General features: G+C 41.8%; 1 protein-coding gene across 1 annotated transcript in view; it reads left to right on the forward strand.

Annotated features, from left to right (window-relative positions):
• The window catches only part of LOC146482679 (dynein axonemal heavy chain 10-like), a 65,426-nt gene that overhangs the window by 30,476 nt on the left and 10,249 nt on the right, over positions 1 to 24,701 (forward strand). Inside the window, exons 29-53 of the mRNA XM_085106743.1 lie at positions 298 to 432; positions 889 to 1,041; positions 1,762 to 1,950; positions 2,921 to 3,067; positions 3,476 to 3,667; positions 4,170 to 4,288; positions 5,135 to 5,429; positions 6,065 to 6,322; positions 6,664 to 6,880; positions 7,739 to 8,016; positions 8,727 to 9,014; positions 9,916 to 10,314; positions 11,391 to 11,552; positions 12,221 to 12,542; positions 13,464 to 13,552; positions 14,155 to 14,394; positions 15,185 to 15,382; positions 15,847 to 16,178; positions 16,590 to 16,755; positions 18,320 to 18,472; positions 18,943 to 19,160; positions 21,145 to 21,514; positions 22,157 to 22,292; positions 22,896 to 23,139; positions 24,227 to 24,356. Coding sequence (XP_084962869.1) covers positions 298 to 432; positions 889 to 1,041; positions 1,762 to 1,950; positions 2,921 to 3,067; positions 3,476 to 3,667; positions 4,170 to 4,288; positions 5,135 to 5,429; positions 6,065 to 6,322; positions 6,664 to 6,880; positions 7,739 to 8,016; positions 8,727 to 9,014; positions 9,916 to 10,314; positions 11,391 to 11,552; positions 12,221 to 12,542; positions 13,464 to 13,552; positions 14,155 to 14,394; positions 15,185 to 15,382; positions 15,847 to 16,178; positions 16,590 to 16,755; positions 18,320 to 18,472; positions 18,943 to 19,160; positions 21,145 to 21,514; positions 22,157 to 22,292; positions 22,896 to 23,139; positions 24,227 to 24,356 — 5,430 coding nt within the window. The remainder of the gene's footprint in view (positions 1 to 297; positions 433 to 888; positions 1,042 to 1,761; positions 1,951 to 2,920; positions 3,068 to 3,475; positions 3,668 to 4,169; positions 4,289 to 5,134; positions 5,430 to 6,064; positions 6,323 to 6,663; positions 6,881 to 7,738; positions 8,017 to 8,726; positions 9,015 to 9,915; positions 10,315 to 11,390; positions 11,553 to 12,220; positions 12,543 to 13,463; positions 13,553 to 14,154; positions 14,395 to 15,184; positions 15,383 to 15,846; positions 16,179 to 16,589; positions 16,756 to 18,319; positions 18,473 to 18,942; positions 19,161 to 21,144; positions 21,515 to 22,156; positions 22,293 to 22,895; positions 23,140 to 24,226; positions 24,357 to 24,701) is intronic.

The raw sequence follows: 24,701 nt of genomic DNA on the forward strand, positions 1-24,701 counted from the left end.
GTGAGAAAGATCACGAAAAAATTGGTGAATTTGCCTAGTTTGGTTATGTTTCATTGCGTAGTAATCAGGCTGTGACCTGTCAAAGGTCGCCCAATAATTCTAAGATGACGTCCCCCAAATCCGTTACAATTTTTGAAAGCCTTCTACATGGTTGCAATCTAACGACAGAACCTCAAACTTGGTAAACTGACTAATTTGTAGGTGATCTTTCTTGTAATGGGCCATATTTTACTGTTTTAGAATCCTGTTAACAGCTTAAGTCACTTGTTTCCATGACTGAGTTTTTGTTGTTCTTAGGCATTGTCCATGTACCTTGGCGGCGCTCCTGCAGGACCCGCTGGTACAGGAAAAACAGAAACAGTCAAGGATCTGGCCAAAGCTCTGGGATTATTGTGCGTTGTCACTAACTGTGGCGAGGGTATGGACTACAAGGTATGTAACGAGCTAATGCAGATTGTGTGACACTCTTGAAATTGTCTGACATGCGACTGTCGGGGTTGTCCAGGAAAAGAGCTGTAAAGCATCCCGGAATCAAGATTGGCTTACCGCGATTAAAGATATTCTAATGCATGATAAGAAATCTAGTTTTAAATTTTAAAGTAACGACTTGTTCTCCCACGAGTGTCGCAGAGCGGCGTTACTTTGTAATATGCTTTTGATTTTAAAACCGGGCTTTTCTTATGCTCATTCGGAAAGTCGTTACTCTCTGTGTTTTTACAAAAACTTCTTGACTACAGTGAGTAGGCCAATTCGTTGGACTGAAACAGGGACGAATGTGAAAACCTGTGTGCAATGTTTATTTTAGGGTAATTCTTCGAATTTCTTCAAAGCAACCAATCTTCATTCTTTTGCAGTTTCACTAATATTCATTCTTTTGTTCATCTCCAGTCCATTGGCAAGATCTTCTCAGGTTTGGCGCAGTGTGGAGCCTGGGGTTGTTTTGATGAGTTCAACCGTATTGATGTGTCCGTGTTGTCAGTTATCTCCACTCAAATCAAAACACTGCAAAATTCACTCAGCAATCACCTAAAGAGACTTCAGGTAAAACAGCTCTCAGTGTATCAGTTAGACAAAGTTTTAAAATAGCGAAGGAAAAAGAAGTTGTACGACCATCTCCAATAGAAAGTACTGCTGGTTAGCTTCATTCACACAGGCCCTACTTATAGCTTTAAACAAACAAAGATATTTTACTCCCTTTGCAAACCAAAAAAATATACAGTCAAGTTTGTGTCCCAAAGGGAGGTTTGTTTTGCCAACATTAGAGAAATTTAGAATGACGTTTACGGCAAACGGCAGAAATGATCACGTGATCATGTTTATCCTATATTTGCATCAAAGGTCAGAATTATTTTGCACTATTCTCATCCGTATGCTATTTTTTTTTTAAGGAAAAAATAATCGCGATTCTCAAGTTTGCTGTTTGCCGTAAACCCCATTCTGAATCTCTCTAATGATTCCTTTTTTACCCAAAATTCTGATCACTGGCATTAAAAGAGTGACAAAATTCGTATCGAAACAGAGCAAAAGCTGCACATAGCCCAAGATATGTGATCTCACATCTCGTGTTGTTGTTTTTTTTTTTTTTTTGTCTCTGTAACCAGCTGGGTAACAGGACAGAGCTGGTAACAGGACACTCGCTGACCTATTTGTTCCGTCGTTCCAAAAACTTCCTCCCAAACCTGTTGTTTTATAGTCATCTTCCCCGCTTTTCAAAAGTGTGAAACCCATTGATTCTGACATGTGTCCATTTTGTCTTAACAGTTTGAAGGTACCGAGATAGCGTTGGATGGTCGCATGGGAATCTTTATCACTATGAACCCTGGTTATGCGGGCCGTACAGAACTGCCTGAGAGCGTCAAAGCACTCTTCAGACCAGTGGTGTGTATTGTACCTGATCTGCAACAGATCTGTGAGATCATGCTTTTCTCTGAAGGATTCTTGATGGCAAAGGTATAGTTCTATGTAATAATTTCTCGTAGACGTAGACATTCACCTTGCTCAATTTTGAATACGCTAATCTGATTGGCTCAGTCGTTGCTGTTTATTTAACAACAGAGTGTATATTTCCCACTTCGATCACTTCACCTCGACGAAAGGCCACAAAATGACCAGCTCCCAGTTGGTTTGAAGCTCAGTTGGTAGAGCACTGCACCGGCATCGTAGAGGTCATGGGTTTGAATCCTGTTCAAACCTGACTTTTAACAGGCTTTCTTTTCGCAACTGCTTAAGGTTGAGTACAAAACTGCGAGGATCATTCCCTCATTCAGAGTGTTTCTGTTGAGCGACTATACACGAAAATTTGACGTTCTTATAGCATTCAATTACCCTTAAGAGGAGAGCAGTCCGTTGTGTTTAGTATTCAGTAATAAATTTTCTTGCAAAAAATAATCGCTGAAACTGGTATTTTGAATGTACAGCTTACCAATTTGACCTTTTTGGCGAAAGGTTAAAATAACAAAGACAGCTAAAGCTTGAAAGTATTTTCGCCGGACATACACCCATAGCCTGATAATAGGGAACTTAAGCACAGACGTTTTTGAGCCACGGACGGCAACAGGAAATTGAATTTTTCCCCTTTCGGAGCGTTTTTACGCCATCGCGTTTGTAACGTCAAGCCACATCAATCAACAAGAGTTTTTCCTGTCCGTGGCTCTCGAACGTCTGTGCTTAAGCTCCCTAATATCTTTCCACGGACGAGCACTGTCACGTCACGTGATTGATTTAAACCAATCAGAGTCGGCGAACATTTATTGGCGAACTGAAATTGCTAGCGGAAAACTAACTTAAAATGTGGGTTGTATAGATTCAATATGGATATGAGCCATTATCGATCATGCGTTATGATGGTTGTTGTCCCCAACTATAGGATGTCGGCCCATATGCATGCTTAAACTTCTTGCTATTTTGGTTACATTGGTAGGTTCTTGCCAAGAAGATGACAGTACTGTACAAACTGGCATCAGGACAGCTCTCCAAACAATCTCACTACGATTTTGGACTTCGTGCATTAAAGGCCGTGCTAGTGATGGCTGGAGAGCTAAAGAGAGGCTCCCCTGATTTGAATGAGGTCAGTTGAAACATTTGCTCAGTTAGGAGCGCTTTTACGTCTATTTCCGTTACCTTTCTAAGCAGGGGAGAGGAATCGGGTACTTCGAATTTCTGTGTCGGTCTGTGCCGCCCAGAGCTTGCATTTCTAAACCAATCTCCTATTCTCTACTCTAAGGAAGTAAAGGCTAACTCTCGTTTCTCTAGTCAAGACCAGTAGGCCACACATGCCTAATGCCTTTCTTCAGAACCAACCCTAACATCGCATTTCGGTAAGCGATGGTAATATCGCGACTGTTTATCGTGATTGGAAAAATATCGATCACTCATCATGTATATACCGCTGGAGTTAACTTTGATTTGCTCTTCAAGTGCTAGGGTCTACATGAGCTTTGTTAAGTTGTGCAATTGTTGTTCTCTCTCCCTTCAGGATGTTGTGTTAATGAGAGCCTTGCGTGACATGAACCTACCCAAGTTCGTGTTTGAAGACGTACCACTCTTCCTCGGCCTCATAGCTGATTTGTTCCCAGGCCTTGACTGTCCGAGGGTCCGCTATCCAAATTTCAATGACGCTGTGGAGGCTGTTTTACAAGAAAACAAATACGTGCTGCTACCACATCAGGTACAATTAAGAGTGATGTTTTAAAATGTTTTGCTTTCGTTAAAGAGATCTTTCCAAGGCAAAATTTTGGCAAAACTTCATTCGGCTTTCAAGAGCAGATGTTACTACTGTAGTGAAGGGATTATGTCAGCTGGGGCACATGCGCAGTAGAGTCCGGTTGAGACTAATTTACATACAACTCGTCGCGGGATTTTTGCTTTTCCGCCATTGCAAAAACTTTCAAAAATATCGCAACAAACAGCTTCTGTAATTACTAAAGAATGTTTGTAAATAAAAATTCAGCGAACTTTCCGAAGATGAAAGTAATTCAAACAGCTGAAAACAGCTTCCTGAACTCTCTCACGGTATTTGAAAAAGTTGGGCCAATGATCTCAAAGTGCTTCTCATTAACGCGCGCATGCGCCTGGGATGACATAGTCCCTTTAATTGCATTGAGGAGTGGTCTGCCTGTGGCACTTTTGGCGTTTGGTGGGTAAGTGAATTTTATGTGATTGCGTTACAGGCCGATAAAGTCGTTCAGATGTACGAGACCATGTTAACGCGTCACACAACCATGATTGTGGGTCCCACTGGTGGCGGAAAAACAGTTGTTATCAACACCTTGGCGCAGGCGCAGACGCGGTAAGATCTTCATTCTTCATTTTGTATTCTCCTTTGAAAGGGATAATATTTAATGCTGGAAGATGTCTTTTGTGAAGGGAGAGAGAAGGAAAGTAGTTACATGAGAAGCAGAAGTAGCAATAAGTATAATAAACTAAATACTTTTAATACAAATAAGCATGGACCAAAGTCTGGAGTCAGTAAGGCAACTGGTCATAACAAGTTTGTTTGAAGATTGGGGTTGGGGGGTTATTGAAGACACCACCTATCTCATGAACATTACTGACAAAATTTTATTGGCTTTAAAATTTGAGTTGACCCAGAAATATTCAGCTAGAAAGAGTCAGCAGTGCTAAATAAACAAAAAAATTGAGGTTTGAATCCCACTGCCATTTTTTACTGCTGGATAGAGGGGTGGCTATGCAATAAAGACACATTCATTTGAGGTTGTGAAAGGGGGGTACAGGCAGAGGCCACCATCTATTTTGTGCTTTGGTGGGCCCTGTTCGTGTATAGTAATTTTGACCACTTCCCTAATGGACTTAACAGAAAGGATTTTCCTTAAGAAACAGTGGACTGCAACCAGTTTTCCTCTAAAATAGTCTTCCTTTCCCAAGATCACATTGTACTTTTAAGACAATAAATATGGTAGAATAAATAAACTCCATCAAATCGAATATCATAGCTTAATTAATGCCTCGGTCAACGTTAAGCAAGTGTACCGCAATTTATTTGAAGAATTAGATCTATAAGGTAAACATTGTTATGACTGGGGCTTTGTCGTTTTTACATCGTAAGTGTTGTCTTGACGACACGAGGTGATGTGAGCTGTGCACTTTGGAACTAATGTACTTTTGTCTTCTTTAGTCTGGGGATAACCACCAAACTGTACTTGATGAACGCTAAGGCATGCACAGTAGTAGAACTGTACGGTACACTGGATCCTGTCACTAGAGACTGGACGGATGGTTTGTTATCTTGTATATTCCGTGAGATTAACAAACCTACTGACAAGAACGAGCGAAAGTACATTGTCTTTGACAGCGACGTTGACGCTCTGTGGGTTGAGAACATGAATTCTGTTATGGACGACAACAGGCTGTTGACGCTGGCTAATGGCGAGAGAATTCGGCTGCAGAAGCACTGTGCTCTGTTGTTTGAGGTGCGACATAAAAATAGTGCATCTTTGTTTGGGTTACTTACTTGAAAATTGTATTTGTACTTATGGTTGTATTTGAAGCCCCATCAAAGCCAATAAGAAACATCTCTTTGGGAACTGGTCATAACAAGTTTGTTCAAAGAGGACCCACCTTGTCTAGGGTAGTGGGTTATCGAAGACACCACCTATCTCATGAACATTACAGGCAAAATTTTATTGGCTTTAAAGTTTGAGTTGACACAAATATTCAGCTATCAAGCATTGCTAGATAAACCAGAAAATTGAGGTTTTAATCTCATTGTCAGTTTTTACTGCTGGATAGAGTAGTGGCTATGCAATAAAGGCACCATCTTTTGAGGTTGAGGAAAGGGGGTGGGGGGAGGGGGGGGGGGGGTGCAGCTAGAGATCACCGTCTATTTTGTGGTTTGGTGGGTCCTGCTCGAGTATAGTAGTTTTGACCATTTCCCTTAAGGTGAACAGCTTTTGGTGAAAATGATCGTCTCGACCAAATTCTTCTTTTGGCGAAATGAACCAAATTGCCAGCCGTAAGGTTGATATACGAATTTTTTTTCAAGTAGTTTGAAAGAATTACGACTGCATAGATGGCACTACTTCAAGTTGTAAACTGTTTTCCTCAGGTTGCCGATCTTCGTTACGCTTCACCCGCCACAGTATCCCGTTGCGGTATGGTGTACGTGGACCCAAAGAACCTGGGTTATAACCCCTACTGGCAGAAATGGTACAACGCACGCGGGAGCGACAAGGAGAGAGAGGAACTCAACAGATTGTTTGAGAAATACGTACCGCCTTGTATTGACCTTATACTCGAGGGGATCATCGAGGGAAAAATAGGAAAGAAGCTCAAGACGATTATTCCTCTGACTAACCTAAACATGGTAAGTGAAGGGATTGCTATTGGTATATACAGTCAACTTCCCATACTGCGGACAGTCTCGGGATCGCGAGTTGGTGTCCTTAATAGCGAGAGTCCGTAATGGCATGGATTTATTTCAGTCAAACGTCTGTAATTTATTTTTGCCGGGGATTTAGCTGTTGTCCTGGTTATTATCGGGGTGTCCGTGATAGCGAGGTGTCCACAAGGCGAGTGTTGACTGTACCTGTACCTACGGCCTCGTCGGCTAAGTATCAGGCGATATCCCGCGCGATTGGTTATATGACTTGGGTTTTGTTTCATTTTCTTTGCTCTGTATTAAATCCATGTTCTTTTCATTTTCAGGTTGTACAACTGTCTCAGATGTTGGATGCACTGCTTCCCCCAGCGGAAAACGCCACCTTCCTTGGTTCGGAGACAACAGAGGCGATATTCCTGTCGGCGCTTACCTGGTCTTTAGGGGGAGGTCTACTTGACGGTGGGCGGACTGTGTTCGATGGGTTTGTCAAACGAATCGCTTCATTGCCTCAGAATCCTGCACAGGGGTCTGTTGTTGGTCCAGGTAGGAATTCACTCGTTTTTTAAAGGACGGTACCTCCTAGTACTAGGTATTTATACTATACTATTGGAATCCAGAAAGAAACTTGGAGTAACCGCACTTTTTTGTAGAGATATTTTATTAACAATAATTCTAACAATGAATGGCGTTCTATTCCATAATTGAAGTTTATTCATCTCTGAAAAATGCTCCGTTCCCCAGTTTTCTTACGATTTCAATAGGCCTGGCTACGATCTTCGTTTTTTTGCCTAGTCACAAACCGCGCGCGCAATACCTAAGAATCGTTATTGATTAGTAATTAAACTCGAATCAAAGTTCACGTTAATCCAGGATTAGCTTAATCGGGCTTCGAACAACTGGACCTTGCAAGTCAATATTATAAACTATCGAATCTACAACTTAGGCCCGGTTCAGACGCCGAACTTTTCATGAGCCGAACCCAATACCTCGAATTAAGTACATGAAAAGTTCGGCGTCTGAATCAGTTGACAACGGCTGTTTCAATTTGGAATGGCTCAGCCGTTCTTCCCGCCTGGCTCAGCCGGGAATTTTTGCTTTGGAACGGCTTTGATTCAGACGTCGAACTTTTCATGAGCCGAACGTAATGCATAAATTATTATAACGTATTTCAAATAAAAAAATTAAAAATAAAAATAAAAAAAAAACGCTAACATTTTGATTGGTTTTGCTTCAAGTGAATTAAGTTCGGCTAATTAAGTTCGGCGTCTGAATCAAAAGGCGGGATTTTGGTGATTTGGGCCGACCTTAATTTGAATTAAGTTCGGCTCATGAAAAGTTCGGCGTCTGAACTGGGCCTTACAAATTTGTTGAGTAAAAACTCATTGTTCCTCGTATTTTTAGGTGAAATACCCAGTTCCCAATCGACGTTGTTCGAGTATTTCTTCGACTCCAAAAAGCTCGTCTGGGTGCCTTGGGTGGACGTTATTCCGGAGTACGTCCACGACCCTGAGAAAAAGTTCTCTGAGATTTTGGTCCCTACAGTGGACACTGTGAGGACAACATGGCTGCTGGAGCTGATGGTCAGTGTCAAGAGGCCTGTGGTGCTTGTGGGAGAGACTGGTACGTCCAAGTCTGCTACTACGGCTAATTTCTTGAGGGGCCTTGACAAGGATTCCACGGTAAGTGATTAACAACTGAACTGATTCTTTCCAACAGTTGTGTGACCTGAGAAAGAATTGAAAAAAATGCTATCTTGCTATTTTGAGTTTGTTTGTTTTGGCTTGGAAGGCTCAAAAGCTTTCTCTCGTTCAAAATTTGAGAGAACTTTACGGAAATTTCTAGCCATTTTTGACGGAGGAAAACAAACAAACTGAAACTGACTTGGCATAGTTTACTAAAAAAAACCTTGCAGACTACGTTGTGCTCTTTCGTTTATTGCGTTCGACGTAGAAAGAACGCACTCCTAGTATAGATTGGAGTCGAGATTGTATGGGACAATTGATCAACGAGGGAATGGATCTGGGACACGTATCTGGCATCCCCCGCAGATTTTTCAGGGGCGGATGACATCATCACCAACTTGGCAAAGGGGAGACTGGGATCGAGATCATCGAACGCACTCTCTAATCTTTGATTATTGCTAGTAATTATATAGTAGGTCACACTTATGATGTTAACTCCTGTTCCAAATACTGATGAAATGCAAATAAACTAAAAAATTACCAAACTCGGCGCCAGTTTCCCTGTTGCTAAGTGATTAGAGCATTCGACCGGTGTGCAAATAGGTCCGGTTCAACTATCGCAAGACTCTTATTTTTCTTTGTACCCCCAACAGACATGTTAAACCGAGTAGAACTTACTTATTTATAATCTTGCTCCTGACTGATAGCTTCTGCTGAACATCAACTTCTCGTCCCGAACGACTTCCATGGACGTGCAAAGAAACCTGGAGGCGAACGTGGAGAAGAGGACAAAGGACACTTACGGTCCCCCCATGGGGAAGAGATTGCTCGTGTTCATGGATGACATGAACATGCCACAGGTCGACGAATACGGTACACAGCAACCAATCGCATTACTGAAGTTACTGTTGGAGAAAGGAGGGATGTATGACCGAGGAAAGGAGCTCAACCTGAAGCAGTTCAGGGATATCGGCTTTGTGGCTGCCATGGGGAAGGTAAGGTGTTGTACAAGGTATCATGTTGAGACCGAGGAACTCAGAGAAATAGAGAACTTGATAGATGTATTTTTCATTCAGTAACACAGGTATACTCGGAAAAGAAAATCGGAGATCTCAAATTTGTTCTAGCTTTTTGTGTAGATAAAGTAGATAAAGTTGATGTATATTTTGCTGTGGAAACGTGTTGCAAATCTGGCAGTGTTACCCGCAACAAAATGCTTTGTTTTCATCTTTTCTGTTCAGCAAGGACAATTTTGAAAATCGTGAACCTGCATTTCATGTAAAAGAAATGTTGTCTTGGTCAAATTTTACTATTATAATAGTCATACTTTGTCCGTAAAATGCACCGGTCCTTTGAGTCCATTTTTTTCCCTCGGGGAAGGGAGGGAGGATTTGTCATGATAGTCTAAGTGGGGTAGGGGTAGGGAATGAAATTTTAGGTCGAAGTTCGAGTGAAACAATTTCTAAAAACAAATGGAAATTTCATTGGCACATCCACAGAGTGACTCTTCGTGCACTGTTTCCAGGTCGAATTTGAATTTAGAAATGTTGTTTTTTTGTGTGTTTTGAGGGAGGAAAACCGGAGTACACAGAGAAAAACCCTCGGAGCAGGGACGAGAACCAACAACAAGCTCAGCCCACATATTGCGTCAACTCCCTGGAATCGAACTTGGGCCACACTATTGGGTGGCGAGTGCTCTCACCACTTCGCCATCCCTGCACCCCTAACAATTTACTCGAATGTTTATGAATAAGGACCTCGTCATGGAAACTTTTAAGCATCCCCAGTAAGGAGCAACCATACTGATACCCAGGGTGGATACACACATTTCTTTGCTCTTAACTTCGTATGAGCACCTGTTATTGTCTCACTGTTTTGTGTTATTTTACATTTCAGCCTGGTGGTGGTCGTAATGAAGTGGACCCTCGCTTCATCTCCCTCTTCAGTGTCTTTAACGTCACCTTCCCATCGCAAGAATCGCTGACCAAAATCTACGTCTCGATTCTCAAGGGTCATCTGGAACCCTTCAAAAAAGAAGTGAAAGAGATAGCGTCCAAGATCACATCCGCGACGCTAGAACTGTATAACAAGATCATACAGAACTTGCCACCAACTCCTTCCAAGTTTCACTACATTTTCAATCTGCGGGATTTATCCCGCGTCACCCAGGGACTTTGCCTTAGCACTCCCGACAGGTTTGATAATCCCGGGCAGTTTGTCCGACTGTGGAAGAACGAGTGCCTTCGTGTATTCTACGACAGGCTGATCAATGACTCAGATAAGAAGATTGTCAGTGTAAGTTTACAAGTGACTAACTTTATAGCCAAATAAATAATTAAATGGGAATTTCAGTGGAACATCCGCAAAGTGGCTATTCATCCACTGTTTCCAGGTCGAATTGGAATTTGGAAATGTTGGTTTTTGTGGAGGGAGAAAAACCGGAGTACCCGGAGAAAAACCCTTGGAGCAGGGACGAGAACCAACAACAAACTCAGTCCACATATGATACAGAGTACGGGAATCGAACTCGGGCCACATTGGTGGGAGACGAGTGCTCTCACCACTGCGCCATCCCTACTCCCCAGACCAAACACCTAACCTAATAGACATAATAGCCAGGACATAACAGAGAGCACCACGGGAAAGTACTGCTGAGTAGCGTTCAATTGGATGGTCACACTTTAGGATTTTGTCCACAAACCCAAAAACTTAAAACAACCTTGTAGAACATCATGGACAGCACTCTATTGAAGTACTACTCGCTTGCTTTCATCTGAATGGTCACACTTTAGGATTTCATCCACAGACTCAAAAGTTAGAATCACCTTGTACAGCATAATATACAGCACCACAGGGAAGTACTGTTTAGTAGCTTTCATTTGAATTGTCACACTTTAGGATTTCATACGTAGACTATAAAAGTAGAACCACCTTTGCACAGCGTAATAAACTGCACCACAGGAAAGTACTACCCAGTAGCTTTCATTTGAATGGTCACACTTTGGGATTTCATCCACAGACTCAAAAGTCAGATCCACCTTGTACAGCATAATAAACAGCACCACAGGAAAGTACTGCTCAGTAGCTTTTATTTGAATGGTTACACTTTAGGATTTCATCCACAGACGTAAAAATTAGATCCGTCTTGTGCGGCACAATAAATGGCACCACAGGAAGATCTGCTCAGTTGTTTCTTTTGAATGCTCATACTTCAGTATTTTATCCGCGATATAAAAGTTATCACCTTGTAAAACATAACAAACAGCACTACAGGAAAGTCCCGCTCAGTAGCTTTCATTTTAGTGACTCAAGATTCTCCAGGTTTGCAAAAGCTAACTTCTAACCAGTCTTGGTACATTCTCCCTTCTCAGGGCTACATTAACGAGCTGGTGGACCAGAATTTCACAAACTACTTGGACACAGTCAGCAGAGAGCCCATCCTGTTTGGAGATTATCGCAACGCGCTGACCGAGGATCCGCGGCTGTACGAGGATGTGGTGGATTACGAAGCTGCTAAGGCCATTTTTGATGAGGTTGGTGATGAATTTCTGCTTGTCAATTTCCTGCTGGTTGAACGATCACACACTTTTCATTTTAACCAGTGAACGAAGGTGGGGTGGGGGTTATCAACACACATATTGTCCTCGCCGTTTTTCTTCTTTTTCGTATTGCAATGGTTTGGAGAGTGTGTTTAAAACTGAAACTATTTCATCTTTCGCGATCATTTTGTTTGTTCTCATTAGCCGTAATTTTTGGTGAAGTAGTGATGTTGTAAATAAAAATCAGGTGCTGGTCACTATGGTGACTCGAAGGGTTTATCACTATGGCCAATCACAAGACACGATAACTCAATGAACCAATCAGAACTCAAAGCAAATGTATGTAGCCGAACACGCAAACTTTTGTGTTACAGTTATGCAATTTGCTCTGGTTTGTTGAAGAAATTTAGCACGATTTCGTTCGTTTGTTTGTTTTAAACATACGCGAAATTCTTTTGACCTTTGATTAAAAATTGCTGTGTCAACATTTTCTTCAGCAATACTCAGCATACTTATTGCTGCTTAAACAAAACTACTGGCTATTCACTGTAGAGCCGCAATCAAACGGGCACTCAAACAAATGGCCAAGCTTCTTCGGAATTTCTGTCGTATTTGCACGACTTATCCCAAAACATGTTCTTTCTTTCTATTTTCCTTCACAGATCCTTGACGAATACAACATGGATCACGTGCCAATGAATCTGGTACTCTTCGATGACGCCATCGAACATCTGACACGTGTTCACCGCGTGATCCGCATGGAGAAAGGCCACGCCCTTCTTGTGGGTGTAGGGGGGAGTGGTAAACAGTCCCTCACTAAGCTAGGCGCCTTTTCCGCAGGGTGCGAGGTGTTTGAGATCACCCTCACTCGAGGATACGACGAGAATGCCTTCAGAGAGGACCTGAAAGGTCTTTATTCCAAACTAGGACTGGAAAACAAGAAAATGGTTTTCCTGTTCACTGATGCTCATGTTGCACAGGAAGGTAATGTGCTTTTTTGGAGTTTTTAAGTGCAGCGTAGCTTCTTTTTCGTTTATCTTGCCATACGTCATTTCTTGTTATAGAGCCCTTCTGGTCCTTGATAAAAAGGGACATTCTGATTAGTTCGGTTAGCGCTGTGAATTTTACCGTATAGACTACCAAGATGGATCACTCATAATTTCAATTCAGTATTAAACTAAAGCTGCCATAAAGCATTGCAGTCGTTTTCAACACAGCACTTCGGTGCGGCAGAACTGACATAAAAGCGCTTAAGACTAGAAAGCAGCCATGGACAGCTGTTTCGCCCTTGATGCGACTTATCAGTACAGCGTAATTCAGTGATACTCAGTGACACTTCATGACACGTATCCCATATATGAGACCCAGTGACAGTTCATGACACCTATCCCATATATGCAACTCAGTGACACTTCACTGACACCTATCCCATATATGCTGCTAGTCATACTAGAAAAGGACTAAGAGTTAAGGTTATTACATTACGTTTGGCAAGTGGCCAACAGTCAGTCTGATCTCAACTTTAAACGAATTTGTTTAATGGAAAACCTTTTATTTACCAGTGGAACTTACCCCTTAAATTTGAGGATTATTGGCTATTCCCGTTATTTCTAGTCTAGACTTTTAGTGAAACGTATTAGTTGCTTTTTACTTTGTCGCAAACTTTTGCCGAGGTAAAAGTCCTTAACTAATCAGCTTTGACAACAAAACGTTGATGCATACAGGAGCTTGTTGTCTCCTTATTCAGAATTCTTTATCTCGTTGAATTTTTGCAAGTTTATAAGCCTTCCCTTCAGCACGGTCCTTAAAAAAGATTGAGACCAATATTTCTACGCTAGTTGGCTGATATCAAAGTATCTTGTTGTACCGTGTTTCGGTTGAAATCTCCAATTTATTCATCTCCAGGTTTCCTTGAGCTTATCAACAACATGCTGACGTCAGGAATGGTTCCTGCGCTTTTCCCTGACGATGAAAAAGAAGGAATTATTGGCCAGGTAATGATTTGACCGGTGGCCGAAAAATAAAACACTATGTTAACATAGTCCTGCTTTTTGAGGTTGGCTGAGTTTAAACGTATAACTTTACACATTAAAAAAAAAAAAAAAACGTTTGGAGACTAGGAGAGGGGGAGGTGTTGTATAGCCAGGTGGTCTGATATAAACAAGAGAATTATACACAGAAGACCAACAAAGGTTGTGGGTCCAGGGGATCGAGGAAGGTCCTAATAGATGTATTTGTACAAGGAAGCGACACCCCTAACAAAAATCGCCGCCAGTAACTTTGTCACACTTAAGAAACATTTGTAAACTGGATAAGTGCTTTAGCCTTAAGGACTGTAGAGTTTCAAGGGCATGTTCTACTAAGGAACGAGTCTAGGCAGGCAAGGATGACCATACAAATGTCGTAAATTTTAATGTGCCATATTTAAACTTTCAGTATTCGGTATTATTTCATTCATTTTGACGTGTTGGGATCAATATCTCGAGAATCTTTACCAAACAATGGAAAGTACTGGCAGCCAGGTTCTCGTATCATGAAACGTGAGTTGACTTTTGCGTTATTCCTTGAATTAAATCTCTGCTCCTCCCCCTGACAGGTTCGCGACGAGGCAAACAAAGCCGGAGTACCACCCGCACGGGAGTCCATTTGGCAGTACTTTGTCAACAAATGCGCCAACAATCTTCACATCGTGCTAGCCATGTCGCCCGTGGGGGAGACCCTGAGGACACGGTGCCGTAACTTCCCAGGTCTGGTCAATAACTGCAGTATTGACTGGTTTACTGCCTGGCCTCAGCAGGCCCTGCACGCCGTCGCCTCCGTATTTCTGGGAGAAAACGTAAGTTGGTTTTTCTTTCCAACGTCACGAAAAGAAGTTGCTTATAAAGGATTAAAGCCCACTAACAAACAGAACTTTTTTATATATTTGTAATTTTAATTGTAACATAAATGCATTACTTACAACAGGGATACGCTACATAACCTAACTAAAAAACTTCCCAGTTTTTCCATTCGGCATAGGTACCCTACACAGCGTCTACAAAGTTTGCTTCAGAAGTTTCACGATAACTTACAAAAGCCAAATATCCAAGGAAAAACGACTTTCTAAATATCAGCTAAAGCAGAAGTGTCTTTCGTTAGTTGTTATGATGTTTAAACGTTACCTACTTATTTGAGCTAGTTATTTTTTTCGTAAGACAAGGTAACAGTCTTCCAATGTAAACATCTTGATATGTCTTCGTTAAATCTTGTATATTTTTCGTCATCTTTGTGTAAACCAGAATGCGAAAAAAAAAAAAAAGGAAAACAATCAAAAAACAAAAACAAAACATTGAGTTTACTTTGCCTGTTAATTCAGATATTTACCAAGTTCGGAAACTTCATAATACTTAAGATTTTCAAGCACTTAAAGTAAATACAAATGGTGTTCACGAACATACGTGTCTCCACGTTGATTTGACAGGAGTGGAAATTGGAATTTACCGTTCGCGTTTGCCAACATAGAGAATGGCTGGAAAAAATTGATCACGTGATTATTTCTACCGTTCGCGTTTGCCATCACGGAAAATGGCGGCAAAATCTTGATCATGTTGTTGATCCATTGATTAATCTCTCTGTCTGTTTTGTAGAATGACAAGATTCCTGACGAGCAACGTGAGAATGTTGTTAACCACGTAGTGTACGTGCATCAGACTGTCGGTGTGTACAGCAAAACGTTTCTACAGAAGCTGAGGAGGGTAAATTATACCACTCCAAAGAACTACCTTGACTTCATCAACACGTACAATAAACTGCTGGAGGAGAAGGACAAATTCGTTTTGGAACAAGTAAGGATTATTTGTTTTATAGTGTCCTTGGTCGAAAAACCGGATAGTCTACTGGGCCAGATGGATATTTGCTCGAATACGATTTTCGTAGATGGCAAATGATTTTCAGAGCAAACCAGCCAGCAATGTGTTTCATGAAATTGGAAATAGCTAAATGAATCCATGTTAAGAGACAGAGATGCACATATGTAGAGGTGTACATAAAGTTGTTTCCGTGCCCTTGAAGTAATCGGGACCTTCGTGATCCCTTGGCTATTTGGTGAATGATTTGCCAGTCCTTTAGTGTGAAAATTTTTTCCCATCTAGTTGTACCGGCTCCAGAAATTCCAGAAGGAGTAGATTAGCTGAGAAAAGAAATCGTGCGAAATATTGATATCTTCAATGTTTTGTGCCTTTGATTGGGTCCTGCGCTGTCCAAACACTAATTTGCCTAACATGATTTTTTCGTCGTTCCCTTTTCTTAGTGTCACCGTCTCGATGGTGGTCTCAGTAAACTGCTAGCCGCTAGTGAACAACTGAAAGAGCTCAATGAAAAGCTGGAAATTCAGAAAGTAGCCGTCACGGAGAAGAGCGAAGCTTGCGAGAAGCTTTTGGTGGAAATTCAACGCGCCACGGGGCTAGCCAACGAGAAGAAAGCCATGGCCGTGGGTAAACGAGAAGAGATCGCAGAGCAAAACAAGGAGATCGTTGTAGAGAAAGCAGAAGCTGAAGAAGCTCTCGCATTGGCGCTTCCCGCGCTAGAGGAAGCCAAACTGGCTTTACAGGATTTAGACAAGTCTGACGTCACTGAGATCAGGTAACGAGGAAAGAGATGGCATACAAAATTTTATGTTCTGTTTTCGTGAGTTTGTTCTGTCCCATTTGTGTGCAACGTCGAGTCGGTGCCAAGAGCGGGAAAATGTACACCTGGCGCTAACCGAGGGAAAGAATAAACTTGATGCCGAGCGCGGGAAAATGAAAACCGCCACAAGCGCGGGAAAACAGGCACCCGCTATGATTGATTTGGTTTCTGTATAAATGAATTTGTTACTGCAGTACATTGCATGAGATTTTGCATTGCTTGAAGAACTTAACAAATGCAAAAGCAAACCAAACTCCCGATAATTCCATCCTTATTAGACCCAAGAATTAACTTTCCAGTTCTATCAACTTTTGCATGCGTCCAGCCATGCGAATCTAACGATTGCCTTGCCCCTCCTCCCCTAAGGTCGTTTGCCAAACCTCCACGGACGGTGCAGATGGTATCGGAGTGCATTGTGGTGATGCGTGGGTACAAGGAGGTGTCATGGAAACAAGCCAAGGGAATGATGTCAGAAGCGAACTTCTTGAAAAGTTTGACGGAAATGGACGTAGATGGCATCACGTCAACACAGGTACCACGCAGTAGACCTTTGTCACGCGGGGCCTTGTTGAGTCTCAGAAGAATAAAAAGTGTTGTTTTTGCGCGGCAAGCCTCGGCCAGACGCGAATTCAATACGAGGCTTGCCGTGTAAAATCAAAGCTTTTTATTCACCTGTCACGCCCCTTCATCCGTGACCGCTACTTGTACTTAGTTATGTAATTTTAAATTAACTCTGAAAAGCCCCGTGGGGACGAGCCAATAAAGCATGTATGTACTCAACATGGCCGCCGAGTGACAAAGGTCTATAGCGCAGTTTCATTGCGTTTTGGTAGTGAGGTCGAGCGCAAAGGGCTTTGCGTCGAATAATACAGATTTTCGTGAAAACCAACCTCAGCAAAACTCGTTTCCATTTAAAGGCTTTTGGACTCGGCCTCAATATACAATAGATAAGGGGTTTTTTGAAGTTTCTAAAGGAACTGTGGCGCTGCGTCAGTGGGGGAGCAGAAACGAATGTTTCTTTTTATCAACAGAGTTGGTAAAGTAATTTGGCCACCATAAAGAAATTCGCGTACTTACTTTTCGTGCGCTAGCCCTGCGTCGAAGCGAATCATTCGTTTGGATTCGCTCTGACGAAGGGCTAACGCTCTGTGGCCAAATTACCTCATCAATTCTCTCAATATACAGTGCTGTGCGTCATACTGCTGCCTCTTGAAAAAGTATTCAATTAGTCTGTAGCAGCTTTTTGACTTCTTTTTGACGTTTTTCTAATGGTTTTCGTTGCACCTGGCCAATCAAAACCAAGAGCCGTGTAAGGCGGAGTTGGGGTTGTGAACAGAGAACTTGACAACACCGCCTTTCTCAAGCCTGTCATTTGGTTCTATTAATACATTCGAAGACTCTGATGGCTCAGAAAATGCTAAACTGTGAGCAGTCTCTCTTTTGCTCGAGAATTCGCAGGGAAGAACGCAAGATTCTCGAGCAAAAGAGAGTGCTCGCAGTCTAATGCCCCATTCACACCAAGACTTAAACACGTTTAAAAGCTGTTTAGTTAAACACAGTTTAAAATTGTTTCCTTCATAAAAGCTGCTTTCGGATTTTTGTCGACTACAGATTTAACACAAATGAAAGCATAAGTTAAAGTGTACTTGAATCCTATGTCAAAGCCAATGGTTCAGTTTTCTGTTACCAATTTTCATTTTGTTAAACCTGGTTAAATTAAATATGTTTTGTTGGTGTGAATGGGGCTTAAGAAAAGGCTTACGTGGCTTTCATTTGTTATATGCGAGCGATAGGCGAAATGCATCAAAACCCAGGCGTCTTTGATCATTTTAGTGTGAGAGATAACATCCATTAAAATAAGTAAGTTTGTGAATGAAAACACCTAGGTATGGACAAGTGGGAACGACACAAAAGCGCATATGGGACAAAATAATTTATTATGAATACTTCAAAAGCGTAAGTGTGAACGAGGCTTCGGGCCTTAAAATTCGAGAAAGCAAAACACGCTAAGAATTTATCAACGAATATTTTTGTCGACATGTTAGTTTTCTCCATCTAACCCGCCCATTGCTTCGATTCCGTCCTCCATTTTTAAGGTGCGGCGTTGCCGAGACATGCTAAAGGAGATGAACATTACAGTAGAGGAGATGCGAGAAGTCAGTAAGGCCGGAGCTGGCTTGCTTAAGTTCGTGGTCGCTGTGTTGGGTTACTGCTCTGTTGCTAGGGAGATCAAACCCAAGAGAGAGAAGGTTGGTGACATGCTAGCTAAGCGATGGTTTCGAGTTGTCTACAATTTGATATCCCAAGACTTGATTTTCCAGCGTACACACGAATCCCAAAGTCATCCAATGTCTCTCCTTTGTGTAATTTTAGGTACTGTGAAAACTGCTTACATGTAAGTTCGGCTGATTGAAGATTTTCGAGGCAAAACATTGAAACGTTTCAGATTTAATTCAGCAAGTTTTCCATAGATTACCAAAGCCTACCAACTTTTTCTCAAGCATTTGGCGAAAAGTTCCAGAGATTGCCTGATAACTCTTTGAACCCTTCGGAAAGTTTCAGAAAATGATATTCAAAATTTTCCGAGGATTGCCGAAGACTTCCGAAGATTCCAGATAGAGCCGAAGATGTTCCGGCTTAAGTTAACGTAAAATATTTTAATCTCAGTTGAAGAAGTATCATGAATTCATTGGAATTTTGTTTTCAACTTGTACCTAAGGTGGCAAGACTGGAGAGAAACTACCATCTCAGCAAACGCGAGCTTGAGAAGATAGAGAAAGAAGTAAAGGCTTTGGACGAAGAATTGAGGAATTTGGGCGAGAAATACGACGCCGCTATGCGAGAACGAGCAAGTCTGCTGGAGGAGGCTGAGATTATGGAAAGGCGGCTGATAGCTGCTGATAAGCTCATCTCTGGTCTTGGATCGGAGAAAATAAGGTAAATAGTGCGTGGAGATTTAATTGCCATTGTAGAGGCGAAATCTGAGACCCGCTTTTATGTGACACGTTGTTTTCGTGGAATAAGAGAGGGGCCACTCCGTTATGTAAGCTGTATCGGTGTGTACGATTCCAAACGGTGTCAGTATGATTTTGAAATGTTTTGGTGTGAATTGGCCATTTCCGTGTTGCTTTGATCCTCATTGTGAGAGCGAAGCTAAGTGCAAAGCTCTTCATATGAAAATTAAGTTTTGTTTGCATCTGAATGAAAACTTATTTTCATAATGAAAACTCTACACGAAGCCTCGCTTTCCAAAGGAGGTTCAAAGCAACTCGAAAACGGCCTATTAAGTTATGCACGGCGCGGTGTGAAATTAGCGTATGGGACAGAAAACTTTCCTCTCTCCAACTTTATGTCAAGAAGTTTATTGCGAAACAAAAACAAAACAAGACGCATATGAGCGTGAACTTGGGCTTCTTTCCTGGCATATCCAGCTGTAAACGCCAGAAAGTTGACATTATAAAATCTCAGTTGTCATTTGTCGATTGTTTTACAGCTCAAGCATAGTACAAGCAAGTATATTGAAAGCAATGTATATTCCTGGTCTAAATTTTACCGTCTGTCCGTTTTTTACGCCCGGTCTGTAGTCTGCGTTTTACACTGACCGATTAAGTAATAAATTTTAGAATCTAATAAAGGTAAAATCCGAGCTTTCAACCTATGTGTGCATCTATCTGGCCAACAGGATTTAGCAAAGTGGGCAGGGATATCTTGTGTTGGCTTTATCCCCCCCTTGCAAAAGTTTTTGTTTTTTGAAATAAGGGAATTCTGATTGAAATTGGTGTTTCGTGGAAATTTCTGTATGTCAGTATCTTTCACCCATTAATCGATGAAATTTGTCCTCGCGTCACATAGGCGAAATTTGATCCGTCTCCAGTGCATGCGTTTGTTTACGCAAGATTACGCAGTTGCCACGTTTTGGCAATTAAAATAGAGAGAAAAACAGACAGAATGCTTTCCTGAAGGAAAAATTTATTCAGAAAAGTCTTTGTTTACGCCTAAGAAAGAAACGCTTATAATTCTAAATGCGAGACGAGAGACGCGAAAGCGATTTGAAGGAACTATCAGTTCATTTCGAAGCGAATTTATCAACCCGTGCGTGGCACGTTTTTCAAATTTTCGCTGAAACTGTTCAGAATATAAAGAATCGGTCAATTAGAATAGTATTTCAGTACAAATTCACGATCAAACCTGCAATTTTTCAGCCGTTGAATTCCCAGAAGTACTAAAAAATTTTGTAGAAAGTCCGTGGCCTGAATAAGGATTTGAGATGTCCGCGCTCCGCTAACTCGTCGCCTGGATAAAACAACAATTTGTACTCGAAGCACAGTTTCTTCGCCGTTATTTCTCGGATTTCCGCTATCGAAACTGTTGAGTATTCCTAAGTAGTTCTTCTTTCGATGTACCATTTGGAAAAGTTGTGTTTTCCTTCGGAAAACGCGAAAATCGCCGACTAAAAAATGGCCGACCCATGCAAACCCATGCAGCGACAAGATTACCTGCGCATGCGTTTTTAAGGCCCAGACGGCGATTTGTGACTGAATGATGAAAACGAAAAAAAAAAAAAAAAAAAAAAAACGAAGGGCAATTTTCAACTTGGTCTCCCTTTGGGGAAGCCCAAGTAAAAAGAAAAAAAGAAGGCTCTGTGAAAGGAAAAATAGATTCGAAAATAAATGGTTTTTTTTCTTGCAGTTACAAGTTTGGCGTCGCTCAAAATGCCCGATACCATCGTAAAATGATGCATATAGAAAAAGCCAAAACGGTGGCAACGTCACTCACGTTTTTCATTAATTTCAAGCTTGCTTGTTCTTTCATATCCCCATGTAAACCCCTGCGTAGCACTCACTATTGTCTGGCACCCCTCTTGGCACCTTATGGCACACACGTTTACGCGACAAATAACTCGTTTCTCGTTTCTTTTTAGATGGACCGAAGACCTTGAAGAGCTGAAGCGTCAAAGAGTCCGTCTGTTGGGTGACTGCCTCCTGGCCTCAGCTTTCCTCAGCTACTTGGGCGCCTTCACCTGGGACTTCCGTAGGGATATGTTCCGAGGGGAATGGGAGAAGGATGTCCTGAGTCGGAGCATCCCCGTGAGTCAGCCATTTAAGCTGGACACATTCCTCACAAACGATGTGGAAATCAGTCGATGGACATCGGAGGGCCTCCCCCCGGATGAACTGTCGATTGAGAATGGTATTCTCACTACCCAGGCGAGCAGGTATCCGCTTTGTATTGATCCACAGCAACAGGCTCTTAACTGGATCAAGAAGAAGGAAGAGAAGAACAACTTGAAGGTATGGTAAATTTTGCACAAATTTTGAAGATAAACAGCCACATTTAAGGGCACACTATCCCACCAGAATACTGACATTTCGCCACCTGATTTTCATGTTAGCCATATGTCACTACTAAATTGGTTGAAACGAGCGACAGCTCAAAAGACAGCAAGGAAGTCGGGGATACAGTGAAAGATTGCAATGATCGATGGAAAAGGATTACGGTTCATCGAATTTCATTTCAAGACAGACCGTTAAGAAACCGAAAATTGCCATTCATAGGAACTTTGAGTTGGTTCGATCACTTGTGGAGATTCTTTTTCTCATTTCAAAATAGTAAAGAGCAGGTCTGAAGCAAGCCCCTGTTTACAGTTAAGACTAGTAATAATCAAAGATAAAGAGGAGTGTGTTCGATAATCTCGATCCCAGGCTCTCTCTCCTTTGTGATGTCATCCGCCCCTGCATGAAAATCTGCGGGGGATGCCACTGTTACGCGTCCCAAGATCCGTCCGTCCGTCCGTCCGTTCGTTTGTTCATTCCGGCAATCAACGTTGTCGCATACAATCTCGTCTCCAATCCGTATAAGGAGTGCGTTCTTTCCAGTCGAACGCAAAAATTAGAGTTACATGTAATTTTTTTTCCATCGCTATTTCTTTTTAGGTTGTGACTTTCAATGACCCTGATTTCCTGAAGCAACTGGAGCTTGCCATCAAATATGGATTCCCTATCCTGTTTAAGGACGTGGACGAGTACATAGATCCTGTGATTGATAACGTACTGGACAAGAACATCAAAGGTATGAAAACTAGCCAACAAAGTGATGTACTAACGAAGGAAAGAATAAGTGAGACACTGAAACGACAGCACGCGCATACTAACGCAGGAACAAAGGAACGGACACACACAGGAACGAACTTAGTAATGAAGGAACAAAGAAACGAGCGGAACACCATGGAGGTTACGTGAGAATGGCCATAAGAACGAACGATCATACTGGCTTAAGAAGGAACCAGTGAAACACAACAAACGTAGGAATGAACGTGCTAAAGAACGAAGGAACAATTAATTGTTAGTTCACATCCCTGTTCCAAGGGTATTTCTCTGGGTTCTCCGGTTTTCCTCTCTTCGCAAAAACAAACACTTCCATATTCCAGTTCTACTGTCCTGACAAGGATCTTGCAAGTTATTGATGCAGATATAGATGTAGACGTCACGCGCGCACTTTCTACCCTAAATGTACGGACACCTCAGTAGAGAGGTCTTTAGTGCTCCGTGCATAAACAAATCACGTTTATTCTTTTTTTGACAGGCGAACGACGGAACCCACGAACGAACGAACGCACGAATGACTGAATTTGAACGAAGGTTGTCACTTATGTTTCTGTTCTGTTTCTTCCAGGGGAGCCAGGTCGGGAGTTTGTCATGCTTGGAGACAAGGAAGTGGACTATGACCCGAGTTTCCGCTTGTACCTGAACACAAAGCTGTCCAATCCCAAGTACACCCCGACTCACTTCAGTCGGTGTATGGTGGTGAACTACACTGTGACCATGAAGGGGCTTGAGGACCAGCTGCTTAGTGTTATTGTGGGATTTGAGAGGAAAGAACTGGAAGAACAGAGGGAGAGGCTTATTCAAGAAACCAGGTCAGCAAAACTTGAAGAGAAATCACAGTTGAATGACTAAAGTGCTTGTAGTCTTCTGGGCCCGGTTGTTCGAAAACCGATTAATGCTCATCCAGGATTAAAAGTTAAACAAGGGTTTCATCTCACTCGTTAAAAATGATTTTAAAGACTAATTTCAAGTTAAAGGTAAAGAAAAGTCTAAGTCAAAACTGAGGGACAAAAATCTTTTGGAAGAATCTTTATTGCTTAGTAATTAAACTCGTTTCAAAGTTCACGTTAATTCGGAATTAGCTTAATCGGGCTTTGAACAACTTGGCATTGGGCGCCATCTTTGCCACTTGATTAAGTTTTGTATAGTTCAGTCTAAGGGAAGTGGTCAAAACTATTATACTCGAACAGGACCCACCAAACCACAAAATAGATGGTGGTCTCTGCCTGCTACCTCCCCACTTCCCCCTTCCTCAACATAAAAAAATTCGGTCTTTATTGCATAGCCACCCCTCTATTGAGCTGTAAAAAATGACAGTGAGATTCAAACCTCACTTTTCTTGTTTATCTACAATGCTGACTCTTGCAAGCTGAACATTTCTGTGTCAACTCAAATTTTAAAGCCAATAAAATTTTGTTCGTAATGTTCATGAGATAGGTGATGTCTTCGATAACCCCCCCCCCCCCCCCCCAATTCCAGACAAGGAGGGTTCTCTTCGAACAAACTTGTTATGACCAGTTCCCTAACACCTGTTTTGAAAATTCGAAGATTTCTTTGTTTTTCAAACATCCATTTTTAATCAGAGGCTTGGTACGGAGTCCAACAGCATTCATCCTATCCACCCACCCCACTCTGTTAGACTATTGGAACTGACCACCGCCCATTGCAGAATCTTTCAGACACGTATTGAAACACTTCGTATTTCTTTGATTTACGCCCGACTATTTCAAAAGATCCAGGTCATCTACCTCTATGTTTTCATAACTGAGTCGGGAGTGTCTGGGATGGTTGAGAACAACGAAATCCACGATCATCCATAGGATCTTCCTTACATTTGAAAGGCAGCCTTACGCATGCGTCTTAGCTTGTTTGTCTTATCTGGAGTTGCCTTTCTTGCAGTGATAACAAGCGGCTGTTGAAGGATCTTGAAGACACTCTTCTTCGTGAACTCGCTACTTCTCAGGGGAACATGTTGGATAATGTGGAACTGGTGCAAACGCTGGAGGACACCAAGTCTAAAGCTGTTGAGGTAAATAGAAAGTACTGAATATACATCGAATTTCTCTCTTCGAAATGTTGAAAAACAAATAGTACCACCTGGAAGTACTGCTCAGTAGCTTTCAGTTGTATGCTCACATTTGACGATTTCATCCAGTGTCAAAATTTTAAACGAACCACTTTATTATATTACCACGGGAAAGTAGTGCTTAGTAGCTCTCATTAGGCTCGATTTCCGCCGCACCCTCGAGTCCGGCTAATCGAGCCTAAGCTCTCATTTGAAAGGTCATTTGCTGAATTTCATTCAAGGACTCCAGCAAGTTAGAACTGAATTGTAGTTTACAATAAACCTCACAGCAAAGTAATATCCATACTC

The sequence above is a fragment of the Pavona decussata genome, unplaced genomic scaffold (assembly GCF_977016875.1).
Source record: "Pavona decussata unplaced genomic scaffold, jaPavDecu1.1 SCAFFOLD_44, whole genome shotgun sequence".
Taxonomy (NCBI): domain Eukaryota; kingdom Metazoa; phylum Cnidaria; class Anthozoa; order Scleractinia; family Agariciidae; genus Pavona; species Pavona decussata.